This window comes from Cryptomeria japonica, chromosome 3 (genome assembly GCF_030272615.1).
Source record: "Cryptomeria japonica chromosome 3, Sugi_1.0, whole genome shotgun sequence".
Classification (NCBI taxonomy): Eukaryota; Viridiplantae; Streptophyta; class Pinopsida; order Cupressales; family Cupressaceae; genus Cryptomeria; species Cryptomeria japonica.
In genome coordinates this window covers 788,651,207-788,668,879 of record NC_081407.1, presented here as the reverse complement: position 1 = coordinate 788,668,879, position 17,673 = coordinate 788,651,207, and the positions used below count along the sequence as shown (strand labels likewise).

The 17,673-nt window shown below is 37.8% G+C and overlaps 1 protein-coding gene across 1 annotated transcript in view; it reads left to right on the top strand.

Annotated features, from left to right (window-relative positions):
• The window catches only part of LOC131069603 (protein RRP6-like 2), an 89,916-nt gene that overhangs the window by 32,255 nt on the left and 39,988 nt on the right, over positions 1 to 17,673 (top strand). Inside the window, exon 4 of the mRNA XM_058005130.2 lies at positions 11,982 to 12,065. Within this exon, the coding sequence (XP_057861113.2) occupies positions 11,982 to 12,065 (84 nt within the window). The remainder of the gene's footprint in view (positions 1 to 11,981; positions 12,066 to 17,673) is intronic.

The following is a 17,673-nucleotide window of genomic DNA, read 5'->3' as shown; positions in this document are numbered from 1 at the left end:
ACATCCCATGATTTTGCTCGTCATCAACACAAGGTCGACATACTCTTGCTTAAAATCCATTCTGGTGATTTGCTTAGGTAACTTTGAAATATGTGGCTTCGACTTCTGCATCCATACTTTATTGACTCTTCTAGCACATCTCTCGAAGCCATAATCATATATCATTATTGCTCTTTCCTTGTTCCTGTATGTCATGGAATGGTATGCTGGAATTCGAAGTGTTTCTCTAGTTGCTTTAGCTGTGAAGTTGGTCAGAAGTTTGCCATCTGGTGCCAAAATTGCCCTTCTTTCAACATTGTAATGTTTTGCGCACTCCATAATCAGCTTCCGACATTGGATGGCTAGAGGGAAGTTGACAACTGTAAGTATCAGACTCTTGACAATCTTTGTGGCAATGGCTGACAGAGCACGTCAAGCTGTTCAATAAACTCTCTTTCGGAATTCTCCCAGCCTGAATGTTCTTAGTTTAGCATCGTTGACTTCCTTCCACTTTGAAATGATCTTTGATTTTGGAATAATTCCTTTTTGCTCATTTTTGATTTCCGCCTACCGGGAGGTGTTTGCAACCTTGCTGCATTCCGCCATTCTTGCAAATTAAAATAATTAACATTAGATTCATCATAAAGAAATTCAATAAATCCATTGAGGAAGAAACTCCAAGCTGTAAATTCCAAACTTGGAATAAAATAAAACCTCAAAGAACAAGACCTTTTGAAAAACAATAAAACTTCGTTGTGAGGAATGAATTCCAATTCACTCTTTAAATAGAAGTCTCCCACTAAGCCTCCTAAGTTGGCGAGAGGTAGAAATTGGCAGTTGCATTAAAATGCGTCATATTTCCTTTGACAACTCACCATGCAAGTGGACGCCACCAGTACTGTTGAGTTAAAAAATGGAAACGTCTATAATCTTTCGAGTTGTGCTTCATAAATATGGAATATTCTAACTTTTATTGCGAAAATCTTTCCATTCCGGACACATAAAGATAATTTTGAAAGATTTTCCTTGAAAGAATTATAACAATTTCTGTCCACTTTTGAAGGAATCCTGTACGTCTGGGATTCTTGGAGAGAGAAAATCCTTTCTAGAGAGATTTTTGTCTTGAAGGAATATTTCCGTGTTCTCGTTCACATCTTGTCCCTAAGGGAGATTTTTCCATCAACTGACCATTTTTCCATATATGAGGAATTTACCTTTTTTGGAATTCTGGAGAGAAAATTCTCTCATTTAGCCAAATTTTTTTCGTGCCTAGAAATTCTTCACCATGGGTGTAATTCCACCTTGAGGAAGGAATTTTTAGAATTTTGAAGTTTCCTCCTAGACCACGTTTTTTGTATCTTCTACTTGTCCTGGAGCGTGTTTTGCATAGGAAGGAGGAATTTTGGAAATTGTGAAAATTTCCTCCTTGATGCCATTCTAGCGCTCCCTCTCTTCCTTGAGCGTACTTTGCCTAGGGTGGAGGAATTCTGGCAAAAACTACTTTTTCTCCTTATCATGTTGGAGCATATGTTTGATGCCATTCTGGCGCTCTCTCTCTTCCCTGAGCGCACTTTGCCTAGGAGTGAAGGAATTTTGGCTATGTTGGAAAAATCCTCCCTTGCATGGTTTTGGTGCCTTGTCTCTCCCTAGAGTGCATTTTGACTATGGTGCAGGAATTTTTGGTGGAGGAGAAAGTTCCTCTATGTCTTGGTTTTAGTGCTCCGAACTCATCTTGGGCGCATTTCTCACGAGGAGGAATCTTTGGCATGGAGGAAAATGTATTCATTTTCGTGCTCAACCTTCTTCTAGATTGCCCTTTCGGGGTAAGGAAGGAATTCGAGGAATTTAAGAAATTCTTCCTTGACATTGTTTTAGTGCCCTCCTCCTATCTTGGGTGCAGTTTGACCATGGTGAAGGTATTTTGTCGAGTCTAGAAATTCTTTCTTGCCTTATGCATTTTATGTTCATCATCTAGACTTAGATGCTATTTTTTTATTGAGGTGGATTTCTCATTGAAGGAACATTTTCCTACCTTAGGATACATTTTCCACTTCAGGAAAGGATTCTAGACAACCATTTTTCTGATCATTTGCCTGTGTTTTAAACTTTCTGGATTTGGAACATGGATTTTTAGGAATGCTTTGCCATCAGTGTCCTGCCAATTGCCTGAGATAGACCTACAAAAAATAGACTTACTAAATTTAGTAAGTTCTTCCAAACAACAAATTAGGGCAAACCGAGATAGAGTGACACTTACTAAAATAGACTTACTAAAAATAGACACTTCTAAAAATAGTAAGTTTGTTTAAATTTAAAATTAGGCCAATTCGGGATGCAGTGAACTCACTAAAAATAGTAAGTGCTCACAATTCGCTCAAATTTCATTGGTAGCTTCCTTGAAGGGTTTTGACTTTTCAGATTTTCCAAAACCCTAAGAAAATGACCTCAAATCTAAGTTTGAAGGGCAAAAACCCTAAAATAGACAAAACAAGCTCCAAACTTAGCCAAATTTGCTCAAAACACTTGCAGACTTGATCAAAGTTTACCAAAACACTTGCAAACACTAGGAGATCAAAGAGACTGTTGCTAAAAACCCAAAAAACCACTACCAAAAGACCAAGCAGACCAAAAATGTAGGGGGTCCCCATTTGGAATGGGTTAATGTGTGATTAGGTCACAACATGTCCAACTATGACTAGTTCCATCCCTTGGGGTAATCAATTCATCACTTGGCCCACAAGATAAAGAGCACAAGAATTAACAGAGAGGGGGGGTGAATCAGTATATTAACAAACTTTACCAATTTAATCTTTTTCAACTTCAATCACAAGTATGTAACCTATCTTATTTACATATTAATTGCATACCAACATTCATATGTGATCTATCTACCATGTACACAAATAGAACACAAGATATATACGTGGAAACCCTTTGGGGGGAAAACCACGACAAATTATTGCTTTTATATATTTCTTCTTTTACAATATTTTGTAGGCACCAACCTATTAGAGGCATTGACCCCTAAGTTTGTGAGCACCAACCCACTGGAAGCATCATCTCCCAAATCTGATTTTGTGAGCACCAACCCACTAGAAGCACCAACTCCCAAATTTGAATTTTGTGAGCACCAACCCACTGGAAGCAGCAACACTTTAAAATTCGTGAGCACCAAACCACATCACATGAATCTGATTTTCCACCTTGAAAATATGCTCCGACCAGGTAGGTGGGCGCAAAACACATGATAAGGAGGAAAAGTAGTTTTTTCTAGAATTCCTCCACCCTAGGCAAAGTGCGCTCAGGGAAGAGAGAGAGCGCTAGAAGAATTCTGACAATACGTGTGTCGTGTGTGTGAAGTAGGATACCTACAACTGCAACACAAACACTCAATAGATCATTACAAGCATGGTTAGCAAATTAAAAGCAAATGAAAGATAAACCGTGATAAAGCGACCTATCTCCTCCTAAGAGATGCGAGTGTGGATTTGCTCTCAGATCTGGATAAGCAATCCCTGTGACTTGACTACACCTAGACGGAGGATTTGAAATGATGATGATATGCAAGCTATGATGAGATTGATTATGCTAGATTTGATCCAAGAGTCTAATTAAGCTAATGATATGCATGATTAAGCTATGATGATGATGCAATTAAGCTAGAAAAGAGATTGATCAAGCCACATGATTCAACAATTATGCTAGAAAATGATCAAATTAAACTAGATAATTGCCTATAATAACAATGCTCAAATGATATGCTAGAATGGATATGCCAATAGTAACAATGCATAAGATGAAAATGAGATGGGATCCTTTGTGCTCCAAAATGGGGAATATTTATAGGATTTCCAAGGCCAAGGGTGAGGTGGCAAGAATCAACGGTCAAGATTGAGTTTGAAGATATCAAGGGTGAAATTGGAGGAGGTTGGAGAAGAGGTTGGAGAAGAGGTTGGAGGAAGGGGCACTTGTCATCTCTGTGGTGACAAGTGTCAAGGAGCCTTGCTCATAAGAGGGCAAGTGTCCAAGAGAGGAGACATGTGGCCAAAGTGCCATGTGTCTCAAGGGGAGAATATCCACACCATAGGAGGTTAGGATAAGGAGGTTAGGATGTGCAAGATAGGATAGGGTTAGTTAAACCCAGGTTTAGGTGGAATGGGTTAGGCTAGAGGGAGGTTAGGTTAGGTGGTTAGAAGTTAGGAGACATGTGAGTAATTTGAATTTAAAAATTCAAATAATGGGAAAAGGCTAATTAACTTTCAACAACTCATAAATTGATTTGTTTTAATTAGTTAGGGGATTAGAAGAAATGAATTAAAGGGGGGGGGGGAGATTAATTAATCAAAGGGGACTATTGAAATGAACCTATTAAATAAATCCTTAGATTTATTAATAAGTAGATGAATGAGAGAATTTAATCGAATTGCTAATGAATTCAATTAAATTAGGAAGGGGGATTAATTAAATAATTGCTTATTCAATTAATTATCTTCAGACCATTTTTAGGTGTATACAACATGTATGCTTCGTGTTTGCAAATATCTATGTGTATGCTTCGTGTTTTTTGTGTATGCTCGGTGTTTTTGATTCATAGTGGTAGATGACTTAGTTTGAGAAAATTAAAATCGACTTTGCTTGAGGACAAGCAAATTTGGGAGGGACGGACAGTAATGTCCCTACTTTGAAATATAATTTAATAATGATAATAATAATAAAATTAAAATACAAACGAATAAAAAAAAAATAAAAAAAAATATAGAAGAATATAATGAAAAATAATTAATTAAATTTAATTAATTTAATGAATGGTCAAAATGCATGAAATGATAAGTTGTGACTCCCTCAAATGTGAGATATAAAAGAGAGAAGAGAACTCATTTGAAGAGGGGGAATTCGGAAATGAGAAGTGCACATCTGAATTAAATAATTGCAGATCTGATTATGAAAGGTTATGTCCCTTTCAAAGGGTAGAAATAATGAAGAGTTGCACTCCTTCCAAAGGTGCTAATGGTGAAAGGGTGTGTCTCTTGCCAAAGGGCATGGATGATGAAGAGGTGTGACCTTTCCCTCACATTGAGAGATATAAAGGAAAGGAATCAAAACATCCAACAACATCACCATGGATTGGATCAGATCAGAACTGTTATTAAGTTACAGTCAATAGCATCTTTGTGCTTGGTGGTATGCATGGGGGCACTGTTATTAAGTTACAGTCAATAGCATCTTTGTGCTTGGTGGTATGCATGAGGGCGTGCTGAATATGTATGGTTAATATATGAAGCCTGATAATGTTATGCAGAATTTAGTAGTAATATTAATATAGAGTGCAATATGCATGACAGCCGTACTTAATTTCATATATATTCATCGTACATGAGAAGTTAGTATACTTATAGTTTGAATCAAGTTATTATTGTCAGTATTTAAGAAGATGGGAATGAGATGTTCCAAAGAGGGGCAATCTAAATCCAAGCAATACGTTAAGTCCCAAGATAGGGTGGGGATCAGCGACCCATAAGCCTTGAGGGTATAAACCCAAGAGAGGTAAGGGCTTGGATTTGTAAACTTTGAGGGAACCTATTGTAGTTGGTCTCTAACCGCTTTGGTAACATACATAGACCCTTCTCCCTTAAAACTGAAGTAGTTGCAGGGTCTGATATCTATATTAAGAACTATGAATAATGAAATTAATCATCTAATGAGGACAATAAATAAGCACTTGTTAAGAACTAATAAATTGAAGAATATCAATGACAGGCTTCATGATTAGTCTCTCAATCAATTTTAGTATATTGAAATAGATTAATTATGTTAATCAGGTAGGGGACATTACATTTGTGAGCACCAACCCACTGAAAGCCCCAACCCACTAAAAGCAGCAACTCCCACTTTAGAATTCGTGAGCACCAACCCACTTCACATAAATCTGATTTTCCACCTTGAAAATGTTGCTATAACAACGGACGAAGGATTCTATTCTTCTCAATCTGCATTACATTAAGGAATACATCATCCTACATACACTTTCTTCTTAATCAAACTCAAATTCTCTTAATTCTTCTCATAAATATTCCTAGTTCTGCTTATACATCACTTTTGTATCTGCTTATAAACACTTCAAAAACTTCTTCAATATGCTTTAATGGTGATCAAAAACTGATCACAGCTTCCTCATAATATTGATTTATTATCTCTGCATACGGTCCTCTTAAACTCTGCTCAAATATTCCTCATAACTTCTTCATAATATTTGCAAGTAATCTCCTTCTCAAATCTGTTCTTATCTTTCATATGACTGCTCCAAAATGTAGCCTTCGAAAATCTGCTAATACATTATGCTGGTAGGGACTGCAGTGAACTACTTAGAGTTTGCTCAGAAAAACTTCATAGATCTTCACATTCCTCCTCACAAATTGGTGTCTATATATATATCTGACCAGCCTTTTCTTCTATACTGCCACCACATACATCATATTCTTCTCCACACTACATACATGATCTGTCCTATATATATTCTTTTATTTCCTCACATTCTTCTGAATTTTCTTCAGCATATACATATCATACTTCACATCTACCTCATCACTCTCTTGGATAGATCTCTTTTTATATTTCTTTTGCTACACACTACACTTCTCTACATATATCTTTTATTTCTTAAAGATAGTATCCTTTCATAATGAAGAGACATTCCCTTTTATGCTAGAAAGACATACCTCTAATTAAGTCGAACCTCATCAAAATGATAAACAAAAAGTCTTTATCTTAAACGCTGCCTTTTAAGAGATCGCACCTTCTCATGATGAACCATGTACTATCTTTTTAACTCACACCGTTATGTGTGGTCTCATTAACTAGGATCTCATTAAATGTTCAGTGAATACACGACACCTCTTCATATTTGTTTTATGGTCGTATTACTTCACAATTAGACTCTTAACAAATCGTTTTTTACAAACACGTGGACAGCACTTCATAATTGTAATGACACTTTATAATATCATTTGTTTCCAGCTTGCTGTCACTTTGGAATTACTAATACATAATCATTGCTTATATCTTGATGATTGCAGTCCATAGACTTATGAAGTCAGTTGTTTTTCTTTTTTAATGCCTTAATACTATGCAATTTACACATAATTTATATGACCATGTCTTCTTCTTTTTAGCGCTGCCATACTAATGATTATCGCTGCCTTTTAATAAACATCCCCACTATCTTATATGATCATATAAATCGCTGTACACTTAATTCATATACTGTTTTTTGACAAGTATTAATCTTTTTATTCTTATGGAATCAACCAACATATTCTGATCTTCTTTCTGACATGTATGCTGCCTTGGCTCAACAACTCCATCTTTTACGAATCGCACCATCAGACAATATAAATTGTAACTTTTCTTCCTTTATTTTTAATATTAACAAGTCAATGATAGAATTATCGACTCTTTCAAATTGATAGATTATACTAGGCAGTGAATACCAATCGGATATAGTTTATTTTATCTCAGATATGATTAATCATCAAAACCTGCTTTATCTTTCCTTGGGCATAGTCGTTAGCATATCAAGTTGACATTCTTCATGCTGCTATATTATACAAGTCTCTGTAGTGTAATATTTTTCATTAATTCGCTACTTTGCTGATGATTTTTTTTGTATTAATCGCATTGTAAGCGGCTTCTGAATTTATTCGATCTTCATACCATTTGATACAGATCGCTGTTCTTATAACAATTGCTGTTTATGAGATTGTCTGTGTTAATAACATTATTTGCTACTGAAGACACAGCCTTCATCACATAAAAAGATCTCCACCTTTATATAATTTAATTATTATGTTAAGCCACCTTTATATTAGTCGTTGCATCATTCATGTCTCTATCGATTAATATTGTTCATCCATATAATAGAAATTGCACCGATTTCTATGAGAATATATCTTCAGTGAATATTGGAGAGGACTGCGAACCACAAGTAGATTTCCACGCTTTAATATATTATCGCTGCTCTTGAAGAATACTGTTTTGGCACTGTAGTTTGATATGTTCAGTACGCTATTGTGTAATATTTGGATATCACTCTTCTTTAAAATCGTTGCCATCTTCTGTGGCTTTATACTCTGTGTCTTCATATTCAACTAGCATTTTTAATTACTCAACTAGTATCAATGATACTTATCTTTAATCGCTTCACTAATCATCTTTGCTGTCACTTTGAAAATCTCTACAAGGAATAGATACAATATTCCTATCGAATTGATGTTCTTCATAAGTAAACAAATAAATGAATAGCCTTTAAGCATTTTGCAGCCTTAACTCCATGTGTCTTCATCATGATAATTTCTTCCCGTACTTAACTCCACATGTCTTCATCATGGAAATTCAGATTTATTTGATACTGCTTTTACTTCCACAAACTTGGTATAATAAGGAACGCTTCATATATTTGCTTCCATAAACTGAACGTATGGCCTGAATCAAGACTAACACGACATATGCTTGAAGTCAGTGAACTAGACTATATCTCCACATTGTTAAGCAAAATATTCATTACTCAACAACGAGTATATAATCTCCTGAACATGCCAAGTGCATATACAATGTTGAAAACTCTAGTTGATAGTATTCATATCATAAGAACATATCTTTCCTCAACATCAATGATATTGTCATTTTGACAAACTATCAACAATGATAGGAACATATCTAGTCATTTGTATTCATTTGACCTCAACTTTACTTACACATCTTGACATCAATGACAAACAATTCCAACACAAGAGGCAAGAATGTCCAACAATGATCAGTTCCATCCCTTGGGGTAATCAATTCATCACATGGCCCACAAGAGGTAGGTTCGTCCAACTATTACCAATTCTATCCCTTGGGATAACCAATTCATCACTTGGCCTAGGCAGGGTATCATTGGACCATCTTTCCACGAGATTCTACATTGAAGGGGGGCTTCATGGTCTCTCTTATCCTCTCTTATGGGGGGGGGGACTTTTTCCTCATATGAGGTTTTGTTCTTCTCATTCTTCATTGAGAGCATTGTGTGTTTTCATCTCTCTTTTAGGGGGGAGTTTTTTCCCATTGGTTTTTTTTCTCTTTCTCCTTCTCCATTTGTGAGAGATTTCATTACATTTGTACATGACTACCTAATAGGGCCTAGTAGCCGGGACGCATCTTGCATTGTTAGCTTGAGTGTATGTTCCCCTAAGTTGCACTTAAGGGGGGGTGTTGGTGTAAATTATGTCTCAAAATTACACTTAAGTTGACTTAGGATAATGCATTCATTGTAGTTTGCATATGAGACACTTAGGGAAGTGTGCAACTAGGGAACATGGTTGTAGGAGAAATTCCACCTTTTGTGGGATTATCATGTTATCTCATTCCCCCTTTGGTGGGTGATCCAACTTAAGTGGAATTATCTGTAGTTGAAAAAATTGCTAAAACCTCACAAGAATCACGATTACTCGTGTTCTATCCATGGCCGCGAGTCACTCACGGATGGTTTTTGGCTTAAAATAGCCTAAAGTCGCCATAAATTGGTCTATAAATTGCCTAGACCTGCAAAAATTGGCTCATGGGTATTGTATGCTAATCTATCTAATTGCATCATTGATGAGAATATAGTTTGTTCTTCTCACATATTATTTCTCTCTTATTCATGTGCTTTGCATTGGCCTCTAGATCTTGGTTACTATAAGCAAATTTTCACAGTATTGATTTCATCCATTGATTGATAAGTCCCCTTCAATGCTTGGAATGAATTTTCCTTTATACTTTATTGGTGGAAGGGTCACCACCTTTCATAAGAATTGAGTCACCACTTTTCATTGTTGCCCTTGTTCCCTTTTTATTTCCTCCTCAAATGAAAACTTCTCCCCTTTATGCCCTCCAATATGTGAGGGAGAGTCAGATCTCTTCATAATGGTCACAATCTTTCACAATTACCACCTTTCGAAAGGGTCACGACCTTTCATTATTGCTGCCCCTTTGAAAGAGTCACTTTCTTATCTTCTTCCCATTAATGCTTCCTTAATTTCTTTGCTCCCTTCTTTCTTTTTTCATCCCTTTCCTCCCAAATGAACTTCTCTTCTCTTCCTTTTATATCTCATGTTTCAGGGAGTCACAACTTTTCATTTCATGCCTTTTGACCATTCATTAAACTTAACTAAATCTTAATTATATAAAATTTAATTTTTATTCTTTTATATTTTAGTTTATTATTATTTATTAATAAATTCTATTTCAACAAGGGGACCTTACAGGCAGCCTTAAAGTTGTGGTTGACTCGGTGCCCAACTTTAGTTCATGTTGAGCAGCTCCCCGATACATGACTCACATGCAATGTTGAGCCGCTTTCTGTTGATACATGACTCATATGCACATGCAATGTTGAGCCGCTTCCTGTTGATACATGACTCGTATGCAATGTTGACGGATAATCATTAATTTACATTGGTTAATTATTAAGTCCTGTCAAGGACCTAGTCATGGACGCCATGTTATCATGGGTAGTTATAAAGCAGAGGCCATTTAGAGGAGACAACTTTTAGTTTTTATCGAAACATTTTATGCCTTGCTAGATATCTTTCTTGGCTGATGTCTTATTTTTCTTGGCCAGCATTTCAGGGTAATTCTGATTGGATTCTGCTTGTTATCTTTGTTGTTAGTGTCTTCATTTGTTGCAGTGGGGAATTGCATTCTTCTATAGGGGTGGCTGTTCAAAGCAGCATCGATTCATCCTTTGCACTTGAGGTGTCTTCTGGCAGTGAAGATGAAGATTAAAGGCTCTGTGTTTTTGGGTGTGGTTGGAGGTCAGATGCAATCTGAAATAAGATAATATAGTTGTGTAGACTTTAGCTTCTTTTGAAGATTTTGCTATTTGTTCTCTCAGAATTTTGTTTGTTTTGTTTTATCGACCCTATACTATAGAGCTGCCAGACTTTGTAAATTTTTATAAAGTTATTATTATATGGGTATGGCCTGCTAGGCCATTTTTATGTATATAATTTTTTTTGTAAAGGCTGCTGACCGTTGAAAAATACAATGAGAGGTTGGTTAAACTCATAAAGTACAATTTCTATTTGAAGTTTTCCATAGGCTGCATGTGCTTATATACCTTCTTTATAAAAAATCTTTTCAAAGAAAACCTCTTATATTTTGGTTTTAATTGAACATGGCTACTAAATCATTACATCCATCAACAATATTCCAATTTTATTAGTTGAACTGTTGAATAATACCTGTTGTCAAGTTTCCTATATAACAAAATGAGCTTTAACAAAAACTCCACACTCATCTGCCCTTATCATTTCTATTGACATAAACTTCTAATCTCAGACTAAAAGGGATAGTTTATTTGGGCTTCATCTAGATGTATAAAACAAACTTAATAACAGATTCATTCAGATGGATGCAAATTTTTTCCAGATTGTGAAATTTGCTTTTCCGGAATGGTAAGCTTTTCTTGATTCGCTGGCAGCATCTGTACCTTTTGTCTCCCCCAGTATTTAAGACTAAGTTTTGTTTACTGATACTTACCAATTTTTTGCTTGCATTTTAGACTGAGGGGTTATATGGGCTTTTGTGTTCTAAATAAAGGGTATCTTGTACAATACTTTTCAATAGGCATTCAGAGTTGAGAATATTCTATTGGTTGGCATGAGTTTGTTCCCCATACATATTAGCTTGTGTGTATTGGATCTTTAAGGACAATGTTAATTCATTCTATGCATTGAAAATGACATCCACTCAATGCATGGTAGGGGAAATGATTCCTTTTATTTACTCCTGTCAATAATTTTTAGAAGCCATTCTTGGGTTTCTCTTGCTCTTCAAACCAGGGCATGACTTACAGATGACTGGTTTGCCAGAGTGACAATCTGCTAGTGTAATATACAATCTTATTTGGAATAGATCCCAATCTTGAAATATGTAGAGTAGGCATCATGAATTGATCACTTTGGGCACATTTTTTTGTTTGACAGGTGATGCATGGAGCAGATAGAGACATATTATGGCTGCAACGTGATTTTGGCATTTTTATTTGCAATCTATTTGACACGGGCCAGGTTTTGCACTTCATCTTATTTGCTTTTTAATGAGATGTACATGCACAATTATTATTTTTGGTATTTGTATGGCGTTTTTTTTTTATCATGTGGTAGTGTGAATGTAAAGAACAATCCTCTATTTTCTTATTTGAATGAGAAGCATATATCCATTTATTATTTTGATGATTTATTTGGTATATGTAGTTTTTTTTCATATTGCAGCACACGTAAATATTGTTTTCTTTATTTTCCTTTTAATAAGCACATTTCCACTTATCATTTTTGACAGTTCTCTAGCACGAGTGTAAAGAGCAATTATCTATTGTGTGATTGTACTTATACACCTGCAGAAGTTCTTTTTTTTGGATTGATTATAGCAAATAAACTGAGGTACAATATGGATATTACAGATTTATCAGTAGGTCACGACTGTGCAAAATAAGTCAAGAAGACCTTCCTGTACATGCTAAGTCAAAAATGCTTCTTTACACAAAATACATGCCTGTCTAACGACTGAGTCATGAACAACAACTGTCTATTTACACAACTAGAGATATAGATATAAGGACTATCCATAAAAGGAGGTAAATACAAAAATACTGTCCATGGTATATGTCTGGACTAAATCCAGGCGATCCATCCTGAAGGCCCTTCCATCCACACTAGTCTGCGATCATCCAGCTTTCTGGCAGATTGGATCATCTGCTGTCGCACCAGATGGCCATTACCTCTGATTTCTTCCATGAGAGCATCTAAGGCGTTGACAAATGGTGTTCTTTCAGCATTCGTTCTTCCCCAGGTGTAGCTATGTGAGAGCTCGAAGATGAAGACTGTAGCGTGTCCGTTTGTTAGAAATCTCCAGAACTTTTCTTTATTTAACCTGAATACCATGGTAACCTGCGAGCAAACAGAGTGGAGGGTGAGAGTTCGAAAAGACTCAGTAAGGGCCCTTTCTTGCCCTTGAAACTTTTTTAGATTCCTAATTTTCCATAAATACCAAAGGATATCACCCAATAGCAACATCAAGTATGCAACTAGGTAATGGAAGAGATCCTCTTTCGTATAATCAGATCTAACAGGCATCTTATCAAGTAGTAGTAGCCATATGAAGGTTTTCTTCCTAGGAGCCAGCGGAGAGCCGCAGAGTGCCTTAAGAATATTGCTCCGTTGAGCATGGGAAAGGTCAGAGTACCAAATAGAATTGAGGTGGTTAAGAATACTGAAATTAGAAGAGAGGGTTTTATAAATAGAGATAGTTTTTAAACTCCCAAGCGGGCTTCCATCAGTCCAAGCAAAGGAGAGAAAACGGTTTTCATTTACATTACAATTTTTGGGAAGCTGAAAGAGATTAAAGGCATTGCACATAATGTTATAAGTCCTCTTATTAGATAAAGGACGCTGATATTTATTGGATAGATCGTCCCACGGGATGAGATTGTCGTTAGCTAGGATGTCTTTAAGACAACAAATACCTTTGTTGGCCCATTTTTTGGCCGAGCACCCTTGAGTGAGGGCCAGAGCCTTACCGTTGTGGGTTAAGTTCCACCAAATTGACCTTTCCCCAACGACTTGATTATCTCGGCTGATCCAGCTATTGCCAATACTATACCTAATCGCTTCCCATGCTTTCCAGATGGTTTTAAAGATAGCTGAGCGTGCGGTAGAGACTGAAAAGGATCCAACTAATAGATCACTAATGGGGAGGAATTTCCATGATTTAGCTTTCTTGGGAACCCCCATTCTAATATTATTGCGAATGAGAATTTTCCACGGTTCATTGCCTTCAAGTGCATGAAAAATCCATTTGGTAGCCAGTGCAATCCCTTGCATTTTCAGATCCTTAAGACCCAGACCTCCAATAGATTTATCCATACAACACCATTCCCACTTGACAGAATGAGTTTTCCGGTGGCCTCTACCATCCGACCACAAAAAATTCTGAATGGTTTTCTGTATCTCATTGATTTGATAGTTATTAAACATCCATACAGACGCATAGTAAATACTGTAGGAGGATAGAATCTTTTGGCACACTTGCAATCTTCCTGCCAGTGAGAGATAGTGCTTGTTCCATTTGGTAAGTTTGGACTCAATCTTCCCCTTAATCCACGCCCACATATCCTTAAGGCAAGGAGAGATACTAAAGGGGATCCCCAGATAGCTGACAATTGTGTTTGGTCCTCACCATTGATACCCATAGGTAGAGAGCCAGTTTGGAGGTCTCTCAGTCCATTTGAGCAGAGTAGATTTGGATTGTGAGATCTTAGCCCCTGAGGCATCATAGGGAAGAGAGAGCTCGGAGGATAAAGCGTTCAAGTTCTCCTTGGATAATTTAAAAAATAGAGCAGTATCATCTGCAAATTGGATGTTAAGCAACTCTGAATCATTTGGAAGGGAGATTCCTCTAACCTTAGGGGAGAGAGAGTTGTCCCTGAGCAGGTAAAACAGAGCATCAGAGGCTATCACAAAGAGGGCAGGGGCTAGAGGGCACCCCTGCCGAATAAATCTACTGAGCTCGAAGGGCTGCGAGATCAGACCATTTACTTCCACCTGGGCATGAGCATCCTTAAGAAGGACCTGGACAAACTGACAAAAGATCTCAGGGAACCCAAAGGCTTGAAGCATAGTGGAGATAAAACCCCATTCAATCCTATCATAGGACTTTTCAAAGTCCAACAATAACGTGGCCACCTTTTGATCCAAAATTCTAGCCCATTCCATAGCCTCCCAGCTTGTAATAAGATTTTCCAAAATGTATCTCCCCGTAATGAATCCTGTTTGGCTGGAGTAGATAAATTTAGGTAAGATATTTTCAAGCCTTAAAGCAAGCATCTTAGCAAGAATCTTATAAGAGACATTGAGTAGTGTAATAGGGCGCCAGTTTTTGATTAGAGCCTTGTCCCCTTCTTTGGGAATAAGATTGATCAGTCCTCTATTGATGTCAATTCCCAGAGACCCTGTCTTGGTGGCTTCATTATAGACCTCAAGAAGATCATCAACAATCCAGGCGATATTAGCCTTTATAGAATTCAATGGTAAGCCCATCCGGCCCTGGGGCTTTGTCATTATGAAGGGAGTTAATGGCTCTAATAATTTCCTCAGTTGAGAAGGGTTTACTAAGAGATTTAACTTCATCGGGTGTTACAATCTTAGGAATAAGAGTCCCACATTTGTCCCTAGCAATCGTGGATGCAGGAGTGTCCTCAGAAGAGAACAACTGCTTATAGAAGTTGAGGAACTCACTCATGATTTCCTCATCAATAGATATTTCCTTGCCGTCCACCCAAAGCTTGGCAATCCTTTCCTTGCATTGTTTTTGTTTCAGAAGGTTGAAGAAGAACTTAGAGCCTTGGTCCCCTCGAGACAGCCAAAGCATCCTAGCTCTGGTTCGGGCTCCTAATGCTATAACATGTTGACGCTTTCTGTGTTCATCTCTAGCCACCGCCACTAGGTGGGTAAGATGAGAGTTGCTAGGATCGTTTTGAATGTCTTGTCCCGCATTGTGCAGCTTAGAGGATAGGAAAATCTCTACCTGCCTGGCATCCTTGCCCTTCTTCTTGCCAATGGTGCTAGGAATCTTCTGCCAACTTTTAACCGAAGTATTCCAGTTGTGAATATAAGAACCATTATTGGAATTCCATTTATTAAATACCTTCACTATATGAATAGCAACTTAAACATCCTGGTCTTTAAGAAGATTGTTGTTAAGAATGAATTTGCCACTAGTGTTGTTAAGGGGTTTGCTCGAGTTCCTAGTGACAATCTCTGCAAAAATGGGGTGATGTTAAGGGGTTTGCCACTAGTGTTGTTAAGGGGTTTGCTCGAGTTCCTAGTGACAATCTCTGCAAAAATGGGGTGATGGTCAGAGAGGGAGGAGGGTCTGACAGCCACTGGATAGTCTTGGTGATCTGGGATAAAGGAGAAGAAATCTTTGTTGGTGTAGAATCTATCCAGTCTAGAATAGATCCTGCTACCAACTTTCTGAAAGTTGCACCAAGTAAACCAAATGCCCTTATGAACATGCTTTAAGCCTTCCAATGGGTCAAAAAGTCTCTTAATGTTTTTCATCCTCTCCCAATGAGGTTTTTCCCCTCCTTTCCATTCAATAGCGGCTCCTCCTGATTTGTCTTCCTTATGCTTGACCATATTGAAATCTCCCCCCAATATCCATGGAATATCAGGAAGAGAGGCAATCCACTGTTAGAGATCAGATCTATCCCTATAGTCATTGGGGGCGTAGATGGTGCACAACCCAAAGGAAGAGTATCCATGTTGGAAAGTTACCCAAACAACTCTATTGCAAGGGGAGATTCCTGAGCAAAGGATAGAGCTTCGCCAATTAGGGTTAACAAGTATGGTAGCTCCTCCTTTGACTTTCTCATGTTTAGTCTAAAATTTGAGGGAGTCTCTCCAAATAAAGTTCAGATTGACCTCCAATGCAAAGTTAATTGCTTTAACCTCCTGAAGTAGGACAAAGTCCAACTCCTTATGGTTATTAAGCAGTCTTCTCACCACATATTTCCTGTCTGGGGATTCTAGCCCCCAAATATTCTAGGATAGGCATTTCATGGAGAACAAGTTTATTTATCATTCTTGTCAGCCTTAAAGCTGTTAAAGCACTTAGGGATACTTGCCTTTCGGTTAGATTTTTTATGCATGGGAGAGAGCTTGTTTTTAGAGCCCAACGGTCTCCCTCTTTTCCTTTTGGTGAGTGCGTCGGCCTCAGATATGTCCTCATTTAGGTTGTCAACATCCTTCAACTCCTCACCATTAATGGTCGACAGGCTGGATCTCAACTGAGTCTCCACCTCAGACTCATTAATGTCAACTGAGGAGGCATCTTTAGGGGAATCACCCTCAGACATGCCCGTCACAGAAGAGCAAAAGGTTTTAGGATTGTCAATCGTTGGAGCAGCTGAGATAATCTCATAGAGGACATTATCATCATCAATCAAGGATTTTGACTTCAAAGGGACAGAGGTCGTGGAGGCAATGAGGATAGAATGAGGGGAACGACCCTCATGACCTGGGGGATCCAAAGTGCCGTTCTGCACTAATGCCGAATTGGATGGGTTATCCCAACCTTGGGCTTGATTAGTTGCAGGAACAAATTGAGGATCGCAGAGGGTAGGGGGAGTTGCAGCCCTACTCCAATTAACACCACCCCCACGATCAATTCCTTCAAAAGTCCTAACAATTGACTTGACATGAGAGTCCTTGTCAGGGTTGGTTGTTGCTAGATTCTCAGGTGGGGGTCTACATCCATCAACCTTTATGCCTGGTTCGACAGTACGTGCTTTTTGGTGCCCTCTAGCCCTAATTTTTTCCAGAGCCAATGGTTGGCATTCTTCTTTTTGGATCTCTTCTTTTTCCTAGAGACCACCTGGAAGCTAGCGTCTTCGAGTCCATCCATCTGGGAGATGGCAGTAGAAACCGTCGAGTGGTGGGGGGGGGGGGGGGCTTTGCATTAAAGTAGCCGAAGTCGACATTATTTTCAAAATTAGGAGGATTGACTAGTTGATCCTTTGGGAGACTAGCCACTGCATTATTGATGGCCTTGCTAAGAGAATCCAGTTTATCTTTGATAGACGGTGTTTCTGTAGTCTTGGAGGACGATTTGGGGGGA